Source organism: Dryas octopetala, chromosome 3 (assembly GCF_963921425.1).
Source record: "Dryas octopetala chromosome 3, drDryOcto1.1, whole genome shotgun sequence".
Lineage (NCBI taxonomy): Eukaryota > Viridiplantae > Streptophyta > Magnoliopsida > Rosales > Rosaceae > Dryas > Dryas octopetala.
In genome coordinates, this window is record NC_141368.1 from 9,750,833 (window position 1) to 9,768,422 (window position 17,590).

Genomic DNA, 17,590 nt, shown 5'->3' on the forward strand with positions numbered 1-17,590 from the left:
ATAATATAAATGAGTTTATTCATGTTTGTTTCTTCTCTTTTGTAGAATTGGTAGCCGATTGGAACCCATTTATGGTACATTGCCGTACTGTTTAATATAGATCATAGTGCAATGTATGTCACGCAAATCACAAATTTTATATGAACTGCTGATACAACTCACAGAAGAGCGTCTGTCTCTCTCTCTCTCTCTCTCTCTCTCTCTCTCTCTCTCTCTCTCTCTCTCTCTGCGCTATATAAAAAAAAAAAAAAAACAATGTAACATCAAAATGTGGTTTGGTTTGACAAGGAAATAGCAGTAGGACAGTAGCCAGCTAAATCCAGGATCAGGACTGTCTAAATTTTGGAATACAAGAAGTAACCAATTGAGAGAGATGACCTTCTACATCCAAACGTGTGGCCAGAATCAATAATATTACAGACAGGATTACAGTCACATAAGCGTTTCACCGGAAAGATCAATTCGTGCCTCAAAATGGTCTACTCCAGTCTTGCTTTGCAATTTTGTCCTCCTAAGAATTGAAACCTGCAAGATGGAAAAAATTTACTCTGCAATTTCAAATTGATGTAAAACAACAATTCATGAATAATCACAAAATGAGAGCTTTCAATTACTAAAAATTCAAGCAGGGGAAGAAAATAGTAATAAAAGACCAAACAGACTAAACCTTAGGCCGCTCCATAGAACTTCCAAAATACCCTATTCCAAAGGATAAGGAAGAGTAGGCAGCTGCAATCTCTATAGCTTTCAACTTTGGAGAACATCCTGAAACCTAAAGCAACACATAAACATAAAATTCTTTCAGCCAAACTAGCACACATTAATTCTAGCTTGGAACTCACCATTATGGGAGCATCAGCTTGCACAAGTAGAATCCCGGCACTTCTATCAGTAAAATTTTGATTACTTTCTTGAACAACAGAGCGTAGAACTTTCAGGCAAGCAGAGGCAGGACCTGCCTGTGAACTAAGCAATGAATATGACTGGGTCAGGTTCATATACTGGGCTTATGCGAACAAGATTAGACATGCTATGTAAACTAAGCAATTGATAGACATGGTAGGCAAGCCCAACTGATGTTCTACACATCTAATTATAACTTGGAAGAATCATGCTGTGTGTTTGCGTGTGCATGAGAGAGAGAGAGAGAGGCTGCTTGATTTTGAAACTTCAAGTTAAGGAAAAACATTTTAAAGTTATATAGGCCAAACATACAGTGACAAAGAGACACAGCACTCACGAGCTGCAAATCCTTTCATTAGATACTCTCCAGCACCACTTACACAACAGCCAACTATACATGGAGCCCCAAAAAGACCTTTGGAGGATGCCCAACAGCCTGAACCATGCATTGCTGCTAACCCCACACGCCCACCAACCTGTATTTTTTTTTTAATACAATCAGCCTGTAAGATTATTATTCACTACAAACAGATGACAAACGAAAGAGTGCAAATTATTAAAACCATCCCTCACCTTCACTGCAATACCTCCACTTGAGGCACCGGATGCTATTTTTCCTTCACTGTCCACGCAAATCACTCCAACAGTGTCCATGATGCAATCCTCTTCATCCTCATTTCTCTTCAAGGAATCACATGATTGAGCTTCTGACTCTAAAACATAGATGCAACCATCAGTCAGAAAGAATACATGATATGAAGTGCAGGTATATCAATGTATTTTTCCCAATTTGTAAAACCAGTTCAGGATCAGGAAACATAGACATGTAGATCATATGTTGCACTCAACATAATATCAGCTGTGAAAGGGAAGGAATTGATCTGTTTGACAACAAAAAGTGATGACATACCTGATATTTCAGCAGCCTCTCGAGGACTACAAGAAAGTCCGACAGCAGAAATTTCTGTCTTTGCTTTTTCATTATCTACCATTGCTTTGTACTTTTTCCATTGTGCTTTTGCCCTTTCTGTCACCAGCCACTGTTTTGAAATACGAGAGGTCAATTGATCCAATAGGAAAGAAATTTTGGTTGGAACATCAGAAGCCCTTGAAATTGTAAAATTAGCACATTCAAGAAGATATGTCCCTCTCTCTCTCTCCCTCTCACACACACACGGTTAACATAAGCAAACAAAAAACAAAGATTATTTGATTGAGATGAAATTGAAGTAATTGGTCAAAAATTTTTGGTAGAAAAACTAGAACAAATTACCTCATCCGCAGCTGCTGTGCTTGCTGGCAAAGCAATGCCCTTGGACTTTGCCCATATGTGGGCACCTTCACCAGCCAGGAAGCTACACAACAAAAAATCTGCTCCATTAGTAAATTATAAGGGAAAATGAAAGAGGAAAAGGAATCTATTACGACTTACAAATATTTAAGAGATAAAATTATAGGACGAAAATAAGGTGAAGACAATGATAAGATTAAGACAGCTATAATAGTCTGATTAAGAGAGATGAATTAGTACATGGGAGGTATTCGTCCCAACAGAGAGGATCCTATCAGTTGCTCCTTGGCCAGTAAAGCAGCAACCTGGATGGGGTTTTTGACACCTGGTCTACAGCATATGCAAGGGATATTCATTAACATAAGGGAAAATTTATAGTATAAATGACTATGGAAATCCCAATATGTTAGCAGAGTCAGATAAAACAAGCAGTTTCCAGAGAGACAATATCATTGAAAAACGCTAATAAAACATTGTGATATTCAGCCATGAGAAAACCTGGCAGTGCTCCAACAGCTCCAAATGCTCCGGAGCTTCCGTCCATAATACTGGCATCACATTCTACACGACCATCTTCAGTCAAATTGGAGCCTCGGCCCGCATTCGTGCAAGGGTCATCCTTTAGGGAAATAATTTGATTCAAAACAGAATCAATAAACAATACATGATATGATAGGCAACAAAAGTGCTCTCACAGAAAGGGAAGAGGCTTCCATCAACAACCTCTCCACAATTCCATATTTACAAAGAAAATTAAGAGGCAAAATATCTACTCTGAAACTTGACCTTCCTCTTAAGAAGCACTCTATTCTAGATACATGGACTTAATTGTCTGAAGTTCTCTGGAAAATTTATACAACTCCAAAAGTACACTTCCATAGCAGTGATAGCACCAAAGTTAAATCATTAAAAACCATACAATCCTCCACAAACTGCCATGGATAAATCTTTCTACATACACAATGGTAACTCTTGCATAAGAAGAAAGGCAAAATTATTAAATCCCACACACACTACTTGCAAACATGCATGTTCACATAGCTAACATTTCGATTACGCAGCACCAAATTATGAATTTCTACCTATTAAAAACAGCATCATTAAAAATAGTTTTTTTTTAAACTCAGTTAAATAGATATCTACAAAGAGAAAATATACCTCCAAGACTTGAATAGCTGCCGTAACAGCATCTATGCATCTACCAGAACCCTGAATGAAGCAAAAGAACAAAAAAGAGAAATATAGATAAGCTTGCTGTATAACCGCATCACCAAACCAAACTTTTCATCCAAATCAAATTCTAAAAAGCCCATTGATCAATGCTTTCAAGTATTTACTTTTCCTTCTCTATTCCCGTCAGATTTTCTAGGAAGCCAAACATGAACTGAAAGTGAAAAGATACAAAATAAATGTGCGAAGTGTGATAGAGAGACCTGGCGGAGAACTGAAACGGCGGCGAGGCAAGCGCCTTTCATGGCGGACCGGAGGGCCTTCTCGTTGGAAGGCGCATGGTATCCCGCGCCGACATGAACCGCCACGAAGAATCTATCGTTTTCGTCTTCTTCTTGTGTTTGGTTAGCAGCAGCCATGGACATGGACTGAGAGACTGACGGAGCTAAACGCAGCGTTTCAGTGTCTGATTCACTGCTTCTTACTTTCTTAGTTCTCAGCTACGTTAGTTAGGCAGTGTTATTGTTCATTGTTCAGCTGTTGCGTGCTTTCCATAGTTTAGAACACTTTTCGTTTTTATTGTTTATTTCTATTTCTTTGCACTTTTTTCTTTTTCAATATCTTTCTATGTCAAAGTTACATTTTCTAAAAACCAAAGAGAACATATTTTTTTTATCTGTTTGTCTCATGTATTAGATGAGATTGCACTCTTAAGGAAAGTAAGCAACGTGTTGATATGTAAAGTGTAGAAGCTCTCTCAAATTGGTATTGTGCAATTTATAAATTTTAATGTAGTTAGGTTTGAGAATGACTTGAATTACAATCTTTTGCTAAGGGTCTTGATTGGTTTATAACTTTTTGCTGCACCAATATTCCAACTGCATCACATAAGAATTGGTTTATATAACTCTGTATGTATGTCGGAGGTGAGAACAAATCTAAATAGGGCATACCAATAAAGAAGCAATGTGAACAGAGAAAAAAGAGTGAAGAATGCCTCCAAAGAAAGATTTAAATATAAAGGCAACCGTGGTAACAAAAATACAATGCAAAAACAATACGCAATTTCTCAGCCAACATATTTGCGTCTATAATATTACACATTTCAGATATCTTAACATTTATTCTCAAATATAGAATTACAAATTACATATAACTTTTTCCTCTTGCTATAAAAGTGGGCATATAATTTAAACCCAAGATGTTGGCTCGATAACAGGGATCAGCTCAGGAAGAGATCTTTACACTGCTTCACTGTATCTTCAGGGCTGGTAACTGCAAAGGAGTAGAGCATACATATATATCCTTAATATGTCCAAGCTTGTCACGACTCCATAAATGTTGGAAATTTGAATGTAAGCACTAATCAATGATGACACAAGCATAAGTAACTTGAACCTGAGATTTAGAGCTTACCTGTATGACCCACAGTTCGTTCAGATTCATAAATTTCATGGTCATTTCCTCCCTGCAGAAAATGAAACTCATAAGTCTTAGCACGGCCCAAACAAAGAAAGGTTGAAATGTAAAACATAAAACATGAACCAACAACTTATGAATTAATAGAAAAGGGCACTATCAAAATGGTAACACGTAAGTCATAACGTAGTGGAAGAGAGTTAAAGCCATGAGATTATGGACTAACCTTGTAAGTTTTGTCACCAAAGAAATGGATTTCTTGAAAATCATCTAGGTATCTCAAGCAGTATGTCTTGTCCCAACCTTGAGGGAAAACCTGTGACAAGCATTGTAAACCATAATGAATTTCAAAAGAAGTCCCAACCACCTTTTACTAGACTATTCCAAGAATTGACAAACAAAAGTAAATAAATAATGGACTGATCCAAGAATCATCTAAGCATAAATGAATATCAACTATATCACTTACATCAAAGCTTATCTGTCCTCCTATGGAAAATGTCAGGTTAAGGTGAGCAAACTTCTCACGAAGGACTGAAACCATTTTTGGGCGTATGTTGTGAATCTGCACATCATCTTTCAAGTTATATACAAATGAAAGGAGAATCTTTAATTCTTTATCATTTAAAATTTAAAAAAACTCACAATTTAATTTTTGGATTTAAGTATCTAACCTTGTCATATTTTTCATATTCGACCCTTTCTTCTTGGCTACAGTTTCGCCCAATTGGTGATACATTAAGCATCCCACTTCGGAACTCGATAAATGTACCCCTACAGTTATAATTAACAATAAAAGTATAAGTTTACTATAAATAACTTAAGAATTAACAAGGCTTCCACTCCACTAACCTCTTTATTGGTATGTCCAAGTCAGCAATATAATGAAGTGTAAAATTGATAAATTCCTGCAAAATTTATTCAAATACATCACAAATTTATCTCAAGAACAATTTGATTAAGGTTCCAGGTGCTTTGTGCATGCAGTGTTTGAGACTACTTTAGGTATCTTTCAAGTAAGGAATTTTAGAGCGTCATATCATACAACAGAGGATGGGTTTTACCTTGAGCTTCTCGTCTCCAAGAAATGTCTTCAAGCTCTACAGAGTGAAAAATGTAAAACCCATCAACTTGGAATATTTATCAAATTAAGAAACAAATAAACATATGGAGGGAAAAAGGAGAAAGAATACAAAATACTGTCATGGATCCTATCAGAAACAAATAATGGTTAGTGAGCACCTATAACCCAGCCAAAGGCATTTCAGAGTCTCAGACTCAGGTGGAAGTGCCCAAGAATTTCAAACTGTAATGGAGGAATAAAATAAGATGACAATGAGGTGAAACATAAATATGGACCATGAATTTACTCCACCAATGCTCAAAGCATCTGCTTGTTTTCAACCATAAATTGGGCCAGCAAAGGATCATGAATTTGCTCCATCAAAGCATCCTTCTGGTTTGATGCTTAAGAATATGAACTTTCACACGATTGATTCATATTATATCACAAAACATCACTTTTAATCAGGACACTGTATGAATGTGACAACTTGTTTCTATTGTCATACTAAGCTGTATAATACCTGGGTGCCAATGAGCTTCCCATCTTTGTGAGCCACAAGACCATTCTCAGAAAATACATAATCATGGTCATCAAGAACTGAAAAGACAAAGGTACAGTTAATAGACATAATCACATGGAATTTGAAAACAGTAAAATAGACAGCTGTGCATGTGGCCACAATATTTATCAAGGACTAATATCAAAAAGATATCTAAGAGTTAAAGGAAAAAGGAACAGGTTATCAACCTTCAGCACATATTGTGCTATGAAGTCGATCTAAAGCCAATAATAGATACAACCAAACAATTTCAATTGCATCTAACACACAAAAATATATGAATTTTGCTTAAATCCAATAATTTTTTTTTTTTTTGGTAAGAAAGCTAAAACACTCAAACTCCTTGACTGTCAAGATCCAACATAAACAAATTGAATTCGACATAAATAATGAGTAAAAATGCAAACTTGAGCTTCAACAACTAAAACGTGAATTGATGGATCATATGCATCTACAATATTCAAGACATCTGGAGTTACTTGTTACATTTTCTAGAAGCAAAGAGTATACACCTGTCTTTCCAAGCTGCTCTGTTATCTTAGAAAGGTCAGATCCTCCCACAATGCCCACTGTAACAACCTGCACTTCAACAAGGCTTTGATCATCCCCGGTGCGAAAAAAAAAAAATACAAAAAATGTACACTTTCACGATAACAGGATACGTACCTTTCTAAGTTCTCGCATGAATCCTAACATTTCTGGAGTAACCACCTAGGATTCGAGTGAAACATATTCAACAGAGATATTTTCACGAACAAAATAATGCATAAGCTGATTAAGAAATCTAAAAAGTTAAGTCTTCCAAATTGATAACCCCATATAATAAACTGGAATATAAGATCCTAATTAAAAAATAAATTTCAATTTGAGAGGAAAATAAAAATCAGAGATTTATACCTGTCTTGGACCAGTGAGAGTCCCATCAACATCAAACAAGGCAATCAAACCAGACTTCCTAACAGCCATTTACTCAAAATCTGATTTTCCTGCCACCAAATTCACAAAACCACAATGCTCAATTAACAAATTCAATCTTTTGATCAATGATTTCAAAAGCTGTGTAAGGCAGCTTGTCAAAATGGAGCCTTTGGTTGGAGACTGGAATTCCAAACTGGAAAAAGAATTGTAAAACTAAAAATTACCCAGATGTTAAAAAGCATTAAGATCCCCAACCCAATACTTTTCTTCTTAAGATTACAGTGTTTTGACAATGCATTTGATTGAATGAGGCCTAGATTGTAAACTAAAGCACCAAACAATTAACAACCGAAAAAACCCAAAAGAAAAAACCGAATTTAAATGAACCAAATGAGTACAAGATTCAGACGGAAAGAGATTTTACAATTTCTAGCATTAGTGAATGGAAAATTGTAAATAAATATGTGAATGAATAAAAGAAAATACAGAAAAGAAGAAGGCTTTACCTTGTAATTGGGTTAATGTGAAGGAGAGTGCAGGTTGAATGAGAGCTACGAAATGGGAAGTTGAGCAGCACAGAGTTTGAAGCAGATCTCAATGGCGGAACTTGGGATTATATAAGGTTGGTTACACACTCCTCTCGTTCGTAAGTCTTGTATTTTGTTTTAGGCGAAATACACGTACGTCATCGTACGAATGACGTTTCCCTTTATATTTTGTGGAGGGGTAAAACTTGAGAGTTGACTTGAGGTTTTTAGATCTGGGTTGAGATCTGTGCAAAAGTGGAAAAGTGCCTAAGAAATGAATATGCTAAGAATCATATTTTCTTGTCAAGATAATGTGATAGTTAATGTGTATGCAATTATGCATTATATCAATTATAATTATAAATCGTTAATTAATGCATTAACTGAATAACTGTAACATTACATAATAAATTAATATGAAAAGTTTGTATTTACAATAAAATAAAAAAGTGCAATGACTTTCATATTACATCATCATGTTAACATGACAGTAATACTACCATCAATTATATGAGTCGTGTTAACATCTAATAGTGCGGGTTGGGTTAGAGCTTGGGCCTTATAAGGTAGGCCCAGGATTGCAGACATCATGAGCTTGGCCCAGTTCCAGTTAGTTGTACCTTCCAAAATCAAGTGGTTTTCCTCTGAAGAGAACCCACTGGATGTGGCCATTGGCATCTTGTTAAGAAGCATCCACAAGTGGTTGAAGCATATTCTCAGTCCGGAGTGATGAGCAATAAACGTGAAGATAGTTTAGTTAGCATTCACTTTCAGTACATTTTGCTTTTATTTTGGTAGGAAACTTCTTTCTTTGTTTTTTTTATCATGACTGAATGTTACATTTTCTTGGTGCTATTGGGGAGGCAACTTCTCAACAACAGGCATGACTTAACTGTTTTTGGTTCATTCTGGCCTTGGCTATTTCCACCATATTTAAAGCTTTTCCTTTCCTTTTTTCCATACTCCATTAATGGAATATTTATTGGGCAGTGGCACATTCAAAGAAGGGAACAGCACACTCTGATTAGTCATACACATTGTATGTACAAATTGTACATGCTTTTTTTTTTTTTTTTAAATCTCAAATATCCGTTCCACATACTTAATCATAAGTTGCTAACTTGCTATGCAAGTCACTTACATGAGATGGAACAATTTTATCACCTAAACCTCAAATTGCAGAATGTACATTACCTTACATCAGCTAAACTTATTCATATTGCAAAATAATCATATATAGTCCCTAGGGATGTGATCACTCAAATAACCCTATAACATAAGTCCCTCAACTTCATACATAACACTGTAAAGTCATGTATTTCAAATGGTCTTATCACATTGAGAATCCATGGTTTTATTTCAAATAGTCTTATCACATTGGGAATCCAAAATGTTGTACATAAACTATTGAGGATCATTATTCGTGAAATATAGAAAGGGCCTCTGTAATCACATATACTCAAAAAGGCATCACTTGTTTCCGAATAAAGTAGAGGCCAGTAGGACCACCATTTGGGAGCAGCGCCAACCTGACCACGCTTTCAGCACCTTCATCAATGGTTAAGGTGCCAACATTGCAGACCATATCTGTTTTGACAGATCCAGGGCAGACACAATTGATGCAGAAATTTGGATACTTTTTGGCCAGAATTCTAGTGTATGCGCTTACGGCTGCTTTTGAGAGACTATAGGCCACAAAGAATCGAGGCCAGCTTTTGGTTTCTACCAAACCTTGGTTGAAGTCTTCTAAAAACTTACACAATACTGCATCTACTCTCTCTTCTGTAAGGTTTTCAGCATCACTTAGTATCCCTTTAGCCCATCCATCTGGAAAACGCTGAATCCAAAATTCCAAATGCAAGACAGGAGAGTTTTAATTGATTTGAGAACAGAAACATTGCATCTACATAAAAACAAATAGATGAATTGCGCATAATTAAGCCTTTTACCACTAGTGTTCTAAGAAAGCCAAAATATTTTGAAATGTTTAGACCCCGTTTGGTATCCTTTCCGGAAACAGTTTTTATCTTTTATCTATGATATATATATAGAATAAGGAAGAAGATCTTTTAAAACAGTATTTGAAACACACTCCTAGTATCACTAGAAAAATGGTAAGTGATCAAAAATTTTAATGGATCTTCTATTGTATAGTCATAGCTCTAATAGACTTCCTACTAAAGAAAAAAAAATTTATTAAGGGCTAGTAGATGCTCCAAAACCGTTTCAATCAGGCCCATCTATGAATGAATAAGAAAATGCTCTTAGAGAGGGTATGCCACATCACCTAACATAAAATAAAAACATTAATTACAAAGAAAAATACTTAATGCCAAAGAATTCTCCAAAATATTTTTTAAGGGAAATAAATGTACTGAACTATTAAATTCAACTTCATCAACCATATCAACAACCAGTAGAAACTTGAGTTTCTTAGGAGAATGCCAAAAAAGAAATATATCTTTCAAGTTGTTCTTACCGTTAACTGAGCAACAGTAGAAGAAACATTAACAAGTCTTGGGGAATCGGATAGCTGGAGAAGGGGCAGAAGTGCTTCAGTCACTCGTTTGGTACCATGGTAGTTTGTTTTCAGGCATTCTTCTGCTAATTCATAAGTTGGTGTTGATACTTCATTCCAGTCAACTTCATCAGGCTTCTGCATCCAGGTGATGAAAGTTAAACCTCTTGGAAACTATTCATCATTACTTTCCTAACTTAAACGTGAAAGAAAATTGTAGAAGGATTGTGCTCCCAGAAAATTGCATTGCCTAATCCCCTAACACACCCCAAACAAGAAAATTATTTTGCATCAAATAATAGACAGCATAATGTCACTGATCTATAATTGGATTGCTAGATATAGCATGGCTTTCTTTGCAAAACATTAACAACAAGCAGCAGTATCCAATTTGACTTGATAGGTTTGAGGAACTTCATATCAAAGCATAGATCATTGTAAGAGCAAGTTTTCAAAAGAAACTCATATAACAGATGCTAGACTGATCTTAACACAGATTTTCTTTTTAGTAAGACAAGGGAAGACATATCACCGAATTCCCAAAATCCATTTTTCGGACATTTAATCTTTCAACCTCTAATCAGGGAGAATACTGAATATAAAAACAGGGACAATACTGAATACAAAACCTTCCCCATTTTAGCGCTTATGATTATTCCACTTTACTTTGTTAAGAAATATTAACAATCATCATGGACCATATAACAACATAAAGTCCAACCAGATATAAACTTCAAGCAACTCACTTTTCTTCAATTAATACTGCAGCCAATTCCAAAATCACCTTCACCTAGCAATATAATATGTATGGTGTATAATTCAGTGTGCAGTGCATAATAACTTGTGGAAGCCTGTAGAAATTGCTAGAGGAGGGCCTTCTATTTCCCACCTGTTTTTTGCAGATGATTTTATCCTCTTTTCTGAAGCATCTGTGGAGCAAGCTCAAGTTATAAGCAGTGTCTTGACTTGTTTTGTACTGCTTCTGGACAGCAAGTTAGTTTTGAAAAATCCAGAATTTTCTGCTCTCCCAATGGCCCAATACTGACTCTCAGTTGGCTAATGACATTGCTTGCATATGTGCTCCCCCTTTAACTGAGAATCTTGGTGTTCCTCCCATTCACACTAGGGTTACCAATGATACCTATAGCACAATTGTTGATAAAAGTGCAGCAAAGACTGGCATCTTGGAAGAGCCATATCCTATCCTTGGCTGGAAGACTTACTTGCGACTTGCAGTCTGTAGTGGCAGCAATTCCCATATATTCTATGCAAACAGTCCATCTCCCTATGTTTGTTTGCAGTAAGTTGGATAAGTTGAGCAGGGACTTTCTTTGGGGTCACACAGAGGACAAATCTAAGGTCCATTTGGTGAATTGGGATGTGGTTTGTAAACGTAAAGGTGGTAAAGCTTTTGGTGGTCTTGATTTAAAAAAGGCTCATGTTATGAATCAATCCCTCTTAGCCAAGACTGGTTGGAAGCTTCTCAAAATGATCAGGGCCTTTGGGCCCAAGTCATGAATGGGAAGTATCTTAAACATTGTGATATTCTTGCTCCTCAAGATTGGTCTTATACCAATTGCTCTAGCACTTGGGGGAATATCTTCAGAGGCTGTAAGTTTTCTGTGGATATTTGGAATGCTATGGCTCTTCACTCTCTTTCCTTTGGGTTTAGGGATTGGCTGACTGCTAACTTGAGGTCTAAGCATATCATTTTTCATGGTGTTCCTTGGTATCTGGTCTTAGTCTCATCTCAAATCTAATTGATCCTATCCATCCCCTGTGTAATCTGGTGTTTGAAATTGTTGGCAGAAGTTGGGAGTGTTCAGTGGTGAACATTTACAGAGAGCAGAATAGAGTTGCTGATTGTTTGGCTACGCTTATAGAGGCCTTCTACTATGGGAAGAATCAAATTTTGTGACCCAAAACCCATTTTGGGTCTCAAATAGTATCGAGACTCATTTCTCACTGTAATGGTGTTGAGACCCAAAATGGGTCTTAATGTTTTATATCTATTTAAAATATGACTAATATTAATTAAGTGATGTTTAATTTATAATTTAAAACTCAAACAATTATAAAATTATACCTCTGGTTTTATTTTAATGAGATCTTTAAACTAAGATCAATATTGAATATATTTAAAATGACGACGACAATCTTGATATGAACGACGACAAATATTTAAAAGAAACCACACTAAACCAACTAAATGCTAGAACAAGTACATGAAATTAACAACAACAACACCTGACAACCGTCAAGAGTCCTCTCTAGCCAAGCCATCACTAAGGCTTCATCTTCAGCTACCACCCACGCATTTCCTCTAGGAGCCATGACAAAGAAAGTATTTTTTTGTGCAAATTTGGTAAAGAAAGGTTGATGTTTGTGATGAAAAACTATGAGTGTTGTATGGTATATATAGACCCATTTGAGAATATAGTTGTTGGAGGGTTTGGGGAATTTTCTAAAATTTTTTAGATTTTTTAATTATTTGTTTTCAAAAAATAAAGGTGGTGTGATCTTGACTGTTGATTATCAACGGTCCTTTAATCAGGGCCGTTGGTGAAATGCACGCATGGGGAAGGTGTGGTGAACGGCGCACCAGCAGATAGGTGGGGCCCACGTTGGCACATGCGTCAGTCTGGCCTCCCACAGTCTCTCCCCCTGCAGCTGTCAGGTGGGTGGGCATCTTCATTTTGGGTCTCACACAAAATGGGTCACAGTGTGACCCATATCTAGGTTATACTTTGGGTTTCAAGGGATTTTGGGTTACATTTTCCGTCCCATAGTGGCAAGTTGTGACCCATTTGGGACCCAAAATGGGTTTTGGATCACAAAATCTGGTGGCACAGTAGAAGGCCTTAATTTGGTGCTGGGCTTAGGTTATCATACACTTTTTATTTGGCCTGGAGGTTATCATACCCTTGATTCCCCTCCTTTCCCTTTGTTTGTCTGCTGATGATGCTACTCATGTAGCCTCTGCCGGGGCTAATCCTGTTTAGCCTATCTTTTTTTTCGGGATTAGGCCCGCCATTGTACCAAAAAAAAAGAAAAAGTGTATGGTATATTGGTATATAGATTCTTACCTCAATAGGTAGAGCTCTAAAAGCTTCAGGGTTTAGTATGCATCCAATAACTCCTGCATTGTTTACCTACAAAGTACAGAAGTTCCAACAGTTTCATCTTTGTTATGTGTATATCAATTCAATGTTCGAGAAAGAGTTCAATGTAGAGACTTGGAATTGGAATATGTTCCTACTGCAGCTAATACAGCAGACATGCTTACTAAGGGTCTTCATAGTCCTCTTCATAAAACCCTCATGAACAGAAGAAAGAAAGGCTTGAGAAAGAATTAGAACCATGTATTAAAAATGAGATTCAGAGATTACAATATGAGCACACAAGCTTACAGCTCTATATAGAAAAGATAACAATCAGACTAACACAACCAACTAACTAATACCAACTGAACCGTAACAACAAGGCCACTTGTCAGTGATCTACTGGCTATTACTAAACTAATTATTCCAACTCTTCAAGCCACTCATGTAAGGACACGTGGACTGCCAACTTATATAGTCTATAGTCAACACAAGCAAGTATGCTCACTCATGATTTCAGTCCTTTTAGTTGTTAACTACAAGATTCAGCTAATTTTTGCAAGTATCATCATAAACAGAGATCATCACAATTGTAATATTTTGCTTTATTGAATTAAGCAATAAAAGTGAAATTAAAATTTCAAGATGAGCATACATGAAGATATCATACCAAGATATCAAGTTTCCCAAATTGGGTTTTGACAAAATCTGCAAGCGAAGCAATGCTAGAAGGGTCTGTTATATCAAGTTGATGAAAAACCACAAGGTCAGAGATGCCACACTCTTTTAATTTTTCAACAGCTTCAAGACCCCTCTTCTCATCTCTAGCAGTTAACACCACCATGACCCCATTTGAAGCCAACTGCCTAACTGTTCCAAATCCAACCCCTTTATTAGCTCCAGTAACAACTGCGCACCTGACAAAAAGAAAACCCCATGTGAAACAATAAGAATGGGTGTTATTGATCTGGCCAATGGGAAAGTTAAAAGCATGCACAAGAGCTGGGTAGTAGTAGGGGGTGAGGGACTACCTCATTGTTGATGAGCTTCCAGCTAATTCCTATCTTTCCACCAGAGCATCACGACCACAAACTGTCAATTGTTAATTTATATTAGAAATGAGTAATGCTAGATACGTTACTTTATCTACATTCTCATTCCACGTTTTTCTCTTACAATTGTAGATTACCATTTAAAGTTGATCTTTTTAAAAATTAACAAAATTGAAAAATCATTCATCAAAATTAAATAGTATTTTAAATTATATAATAATTAAAAAGTCAAACAAAATAATAAAGTAAAAGGTATTACAATTTACAAATACTACATCACATGACACTATAATAAAAAAATAAAAATAATATTACATCACAAATATTACATTAATTTATACTGTATTGTATTAAAAAAAAATAAAAATCCAGTTACAACTTAACTGTGACTGTCTTGGTAAATTGAAAGAGACAACTCACATCACTATATTATGTATTATTTTGAGTAAAAGTATTGTTTTGACCTCTATTTATACTATATTGTAGTATAATTTCTCTAAAAAAAATTCAATTAAGTCACAACTTAACTGTGACTGTTTCACAACTTAAATGTGACTGTCGTTCAGTCACAACTAAATTTGAAGTTGTGAGTGTTGTATAGTTACAACTAAATGTAAAGTTGAGACTACATTAGCAATTTTCAAAATGTCAAATGAAAAAAGTTCAAATCAAAGGGGCCAACATATTTGTAACCTAATCTAAAAAACTACATTTAAATTTAGTAGTTGAATTGAAATATTATATAGTTTTCATGTTATGCCAAAAAATTATTGAAATTTGGTATTTAATCATAATTTTATATTTATTTAATTATTATTAAATAAACAAATATTTTTTTATAACAATTAGACTCACTATTTTTTTATAATAGTTATATAATCAAATAAATTTTAATTTAGTTAATTTTTTACTAAGATAACCTTTAAAGAATATAGTAAATAATTATAAACCCCCTAATTGATCCACTCGCTGACATCGCCCAGCTGTTGCATCTTGGTCCAGCGCTATCTCCATCCCATATTTAAAAAATTAATTATTGCACATGTGCACATCGCTGACATCACCCAGTTGCATGATCCACTTGCTGACATCGCCCAGCTAGTGCAGCTTGGTCCAAACCTTGTACAAGTGGGAAACATGGCCAACCAACTCATAGTAGAATTAACTATATTTATACAGTTTTATAGATATTTAATTTCTAATTCTAATTTGTCTATTTTTATTGCAAATTAGTTTAACTATTTTTTTTATTGCAAAATAGTGTAATTATTTATTTTTATTACAAAGTAGTGTAACTATTTTTTGTACGTGCTTGACTTGAGTTTGAGTCACTTTGTGTGCAAATTCTTATAATTTTTGCACATAAAGGCTTGTTATATAGTAGATCCTATGTGGCAAGTAGTGGCTCAAGAAGTGGCGAACTATGCTAGTGTGTCAATGGGACGGGCCAGCGGAAACGATCAATGAAACTAAAAATCGATAACTGAAACTGAAAAAACGATCACTAAAATTTTAAAAAAATCAATCACTAAAAATAAAAAATCGATAACTAAAACTAAAAAATCAATTAATGAAATTGAATCGATTATTGAAACTAAATCAATCACTGAAACTAAATCGATCACTGAAATTGAAAATCTGAAACTGAAACTGAAAAAAAATGATCACTAAAATTGAAAAATTGATAACTGAAACTAAAAAAAATGATCACTTAAACTGAAAAAATTGACAACTGAAATTGAACTGATCACTGAAACTGGAAACATGATAATTGAAACTGAAAATCTATAGCTAAAACTAAAAAAATGATCACTAAAATTGAAAAATTAATAACTGAAACTGAAAAAATGATTACTAAAACTGAAAAATCGATAACTAAAACTGAAAAAAAAAAAATCACGGAAACTGAAAATCAATCATTGAAACTGAAAATTGATAATTGAAAATTAAAAACAGTTATACTAAATTTTCAATAAAAAAAATTACTCTAAATTAAAATGAAAAAAATTACACGAAATTTGCAATAAAAAAATAATTAGACTTAATTTATAAAATTAAACATTGAAATAAGAAAGATTTCAAATATGTTAAAATGTTTATAAATATCATTAATTATCTATATTAACACACAAGTCACAAACCTCTATTATAGGGTGATTGTTAAATGCCTTTGGTGGTCTCGGGTTCAATCCCCAGTTGAAGCCAAAAGCAATTTTTTTACTCAACTTAAGGTAGCAAGTATCATGTCCGTTAAAAAATTAAAAAATAATAAGAAAATTAATGTAAGGTTGCTAGTTGCTTAGCGTGAGCTCAAGAACAGAGGTAGTAGGCTTGCGTCAGTTGATGCATGGGCCGATAGCAGTAACTTGGGGATTTAAAATTAGACACTATAAAGAATATGCTAAAAAATGAACAATTTTAATCACAAGACTATAATAATAAAGTTGAAAGAAAAAATAGATTTAGCCATTTAGGAATGCAATCCTCATTAGATTTTACTTGTTCTCGGACCGACTCAGATTTTGCATCTCCGTCACTTTCACTTAACTTACCGATGTTAATCAACTCCACATCAGGCGTATATTTTTTCCAGCCAAAACTCACCGTTTTACTCTGCCTTCTTCTCCCTCGATCTGGTTCCTCCCATCCTCATGAAAGAACCCACAGAAACAGTGAGAGCGCTGGAAATGGAAGATGCCAAGATGGGTTTTGAGAGGGGAGAGAATGGTGCGGATGAAGGTGTTGAATAACCAGAACAGCAGCTTCATTATGTACAAGTGGCAGCGGAGCCGATGAGTGTATGTGGGTTTGTTGTCCATTGAGCAAATTTCCCGGGAAAATTATCTGCTTTCTTTGTTTATTTCCATCACTTTTCAAATGTGTGGGTTTGTCCATTGATAATGTATTTGATAATTTGATATTGGGATCGATTTGGTTTAAATTAAAAAGCTGAAAAGATGCTCACTGTTTGTGGTTCATTATGGCCTTGGCTATTTCAACCAGAAAGCAGAAAGCTTTTCTTTTCCTTTTTTCATACTCTATATATGGAATATTTATGCAGTGGCA

General features: G+C 35.1%; 3 protein-coding genes across 6 annotated transcripts; all 3 read right to left on the reverse strand.

The window, feature by feature from the left end:
* Positions 1-83: 83 nt before the first annotated feature.
* LOC147290649 (N-terminal nucleophile aminohydrolases (Ntn hydrolases) superfamily protein) lies at positions 84-3,867 on the reverse strand. 3 transcript variants are annotated; one of them, XR_015121152.1, is made up of 11 exons: positions 3,628-3,867; positions 3,353-3,403; positions 2,693-2,813; positions 2,435-2,519; positions 2,177-2,258; positions 1,814-1,943; positions 1,477-1,616; positions 1,216-1,379; positions 843-966; positions 668-765; positions 84-525 (listed from the first exon to the last, which is right to left on the reverse strand). XR_015121152.1 is itself a non-coding variant. In XM_086236541.1 (11 exons), exons 1-11 carry the CDS (start codon positions 3,787-3,789, stop codon positions 433-435), a joined length of 1,257 nt encoding a protein of 418 aa, XP_086092667.1. In that variant the 5' UTR covers positions 3,790-3,867; the 3' UTR covers positions 84-432. The 3 variants fall into 3 exon arrangements, 2 of the variants coding, with proteins under 2 accessions (XP_086092667.1, XP_086092668.1); XM_086236541.1 differs by having other exon boundaries at positions 668-772; XM_086236542.1 differs by having other exon boundaries at positions 668-772; positions 2,177-2,256; positions 2,483-2,524.
* Positions 3,868-4,358: 491 nt separating this feature from the next.
* PMM (phosphomannomutase) lies at positions 4,359-8,073 on the reverse strand. The gene is made up of 12 exons (XM_086235370.1): positions 7,833-8,073; positions 7,306-7,394; positions 7,075-7,119; positions 6,921-6,987; positions 6,370-6,446; positions 5,848-5,883; positions 5,636-5,691; positions 5,458-5,557; positions 5,253-5,348; positions 5,010-5,099; positions 4,781-4,832; positions 4,359-4,639 (listed from the first exon to the last, which is right to left on the reverse strand). The coding sequence occupies exons 2-12, from the start codon at positions 7,372-7,374 to the stop codon at positions 4,587-4,589; spliced, it is 741 nt and encodes a 246-aa protein (XP_086091496.1). The 5' UTR covers positions 7,375-7,394; positions 7,833-8,073; the 3' UTR covers positions 4,359-4,586.
* A 1,094-nt stretch (positions 8,074-9,167) lies between these two features.
* LOC147290651 ((+)-neomenthol dehydrogenase-like) lies at positions 9,168-14,640 on the reverse strand. Of its 2 annotated transcripts, XM_086238747.1 has the most exons (5): positions 14,504-14,640; positions 14,143-14,389; positions 13,458-13,523; positions 10,333-10,509; positions 9,168-9,690 (listed from the first exon to the last, which is right to left on the reverse strand). In XM_086238747.1, exons 1-5 carry the CDS (start codon positions 14,506-14,508, stop codon positions 9,313-9,315), a joined length of 873 nt encoding a protein of 290 aa, XP_086094873.1. In that variant the 5' UTR covers positions 14,509-14,640; the 3' UTR covers positions 9,168-9,312. The 2 variants fall into 2 exon arrangements, with proteins under 2 accessions (XP_086094873.1, XP_086094874.1); XM_086238748.1 differs by lacking the exon at positions 13,458-13,523.
* Between the last annotated feature and the right edge of the window lie 2,950 nt (positions 14,641-17,590).

Bases quoted from the DNA above. Each gene is read 5' to 3' on its own strand.
- LOC147290649 (XM_086236541.1), bottom strand. From the start codon at position 3,789: ATGTCCATGGCTGCTGCTAACCAAACACAAGAAGAAGACGAAAACGAT. The intron at 967-1,215 runs GTATGTTTGGCC...TTCATTGCTTAG, and splicing joins TGCTGTGTCTCTTTGTCACT to TTCACAGGCAGGTCCTGCCT. The intron at 773-842 runs GTGAGTTCCAAG...GTGTTGCTTTAG, and splicing joins AAGCTGATGCTCCCATAATG to GTTTCAGGATGTTCTCCAAA.
- PMM (XM_086235370.1), bottom strand. From the start codon at position 7,374: ATGGCTGTTAGGAAGTCTGGTTTGATTGCCTTGTTTGATGTTGATGGG. The intron at 5,884-6,369 runs GTATTATACAGC...TTCACTCTGTAG, and splicing joins GGAAGCTCATTGGCACCCAG to AGCTTGAAGACATTTCTTGG. The intron at 5,692-5,847 runs GTAAAACCCATC...TAAATTTTGCAG, and splicing joins TTGGAGACGAGAAGCTCAAG to GAATTTATCAATTTTACACT.
- LOC147290651 (XM_086238747.1), bottom strand. The intron at 10,510-13,457 runs GTAAGAATCTAT...ACCTGGATGCAG, and splicing joins TTAGAGCTCTACCTATTGAG to AAGCCTGATGAAGTTGACTG. The intron at 9,691-10,332 runs GTAAGAACAACT...TTTTGGATTCAG, and splicing joins CTACTGTTGCTCAGTTAACG to CGTTTTCCAGATGGATGGGC.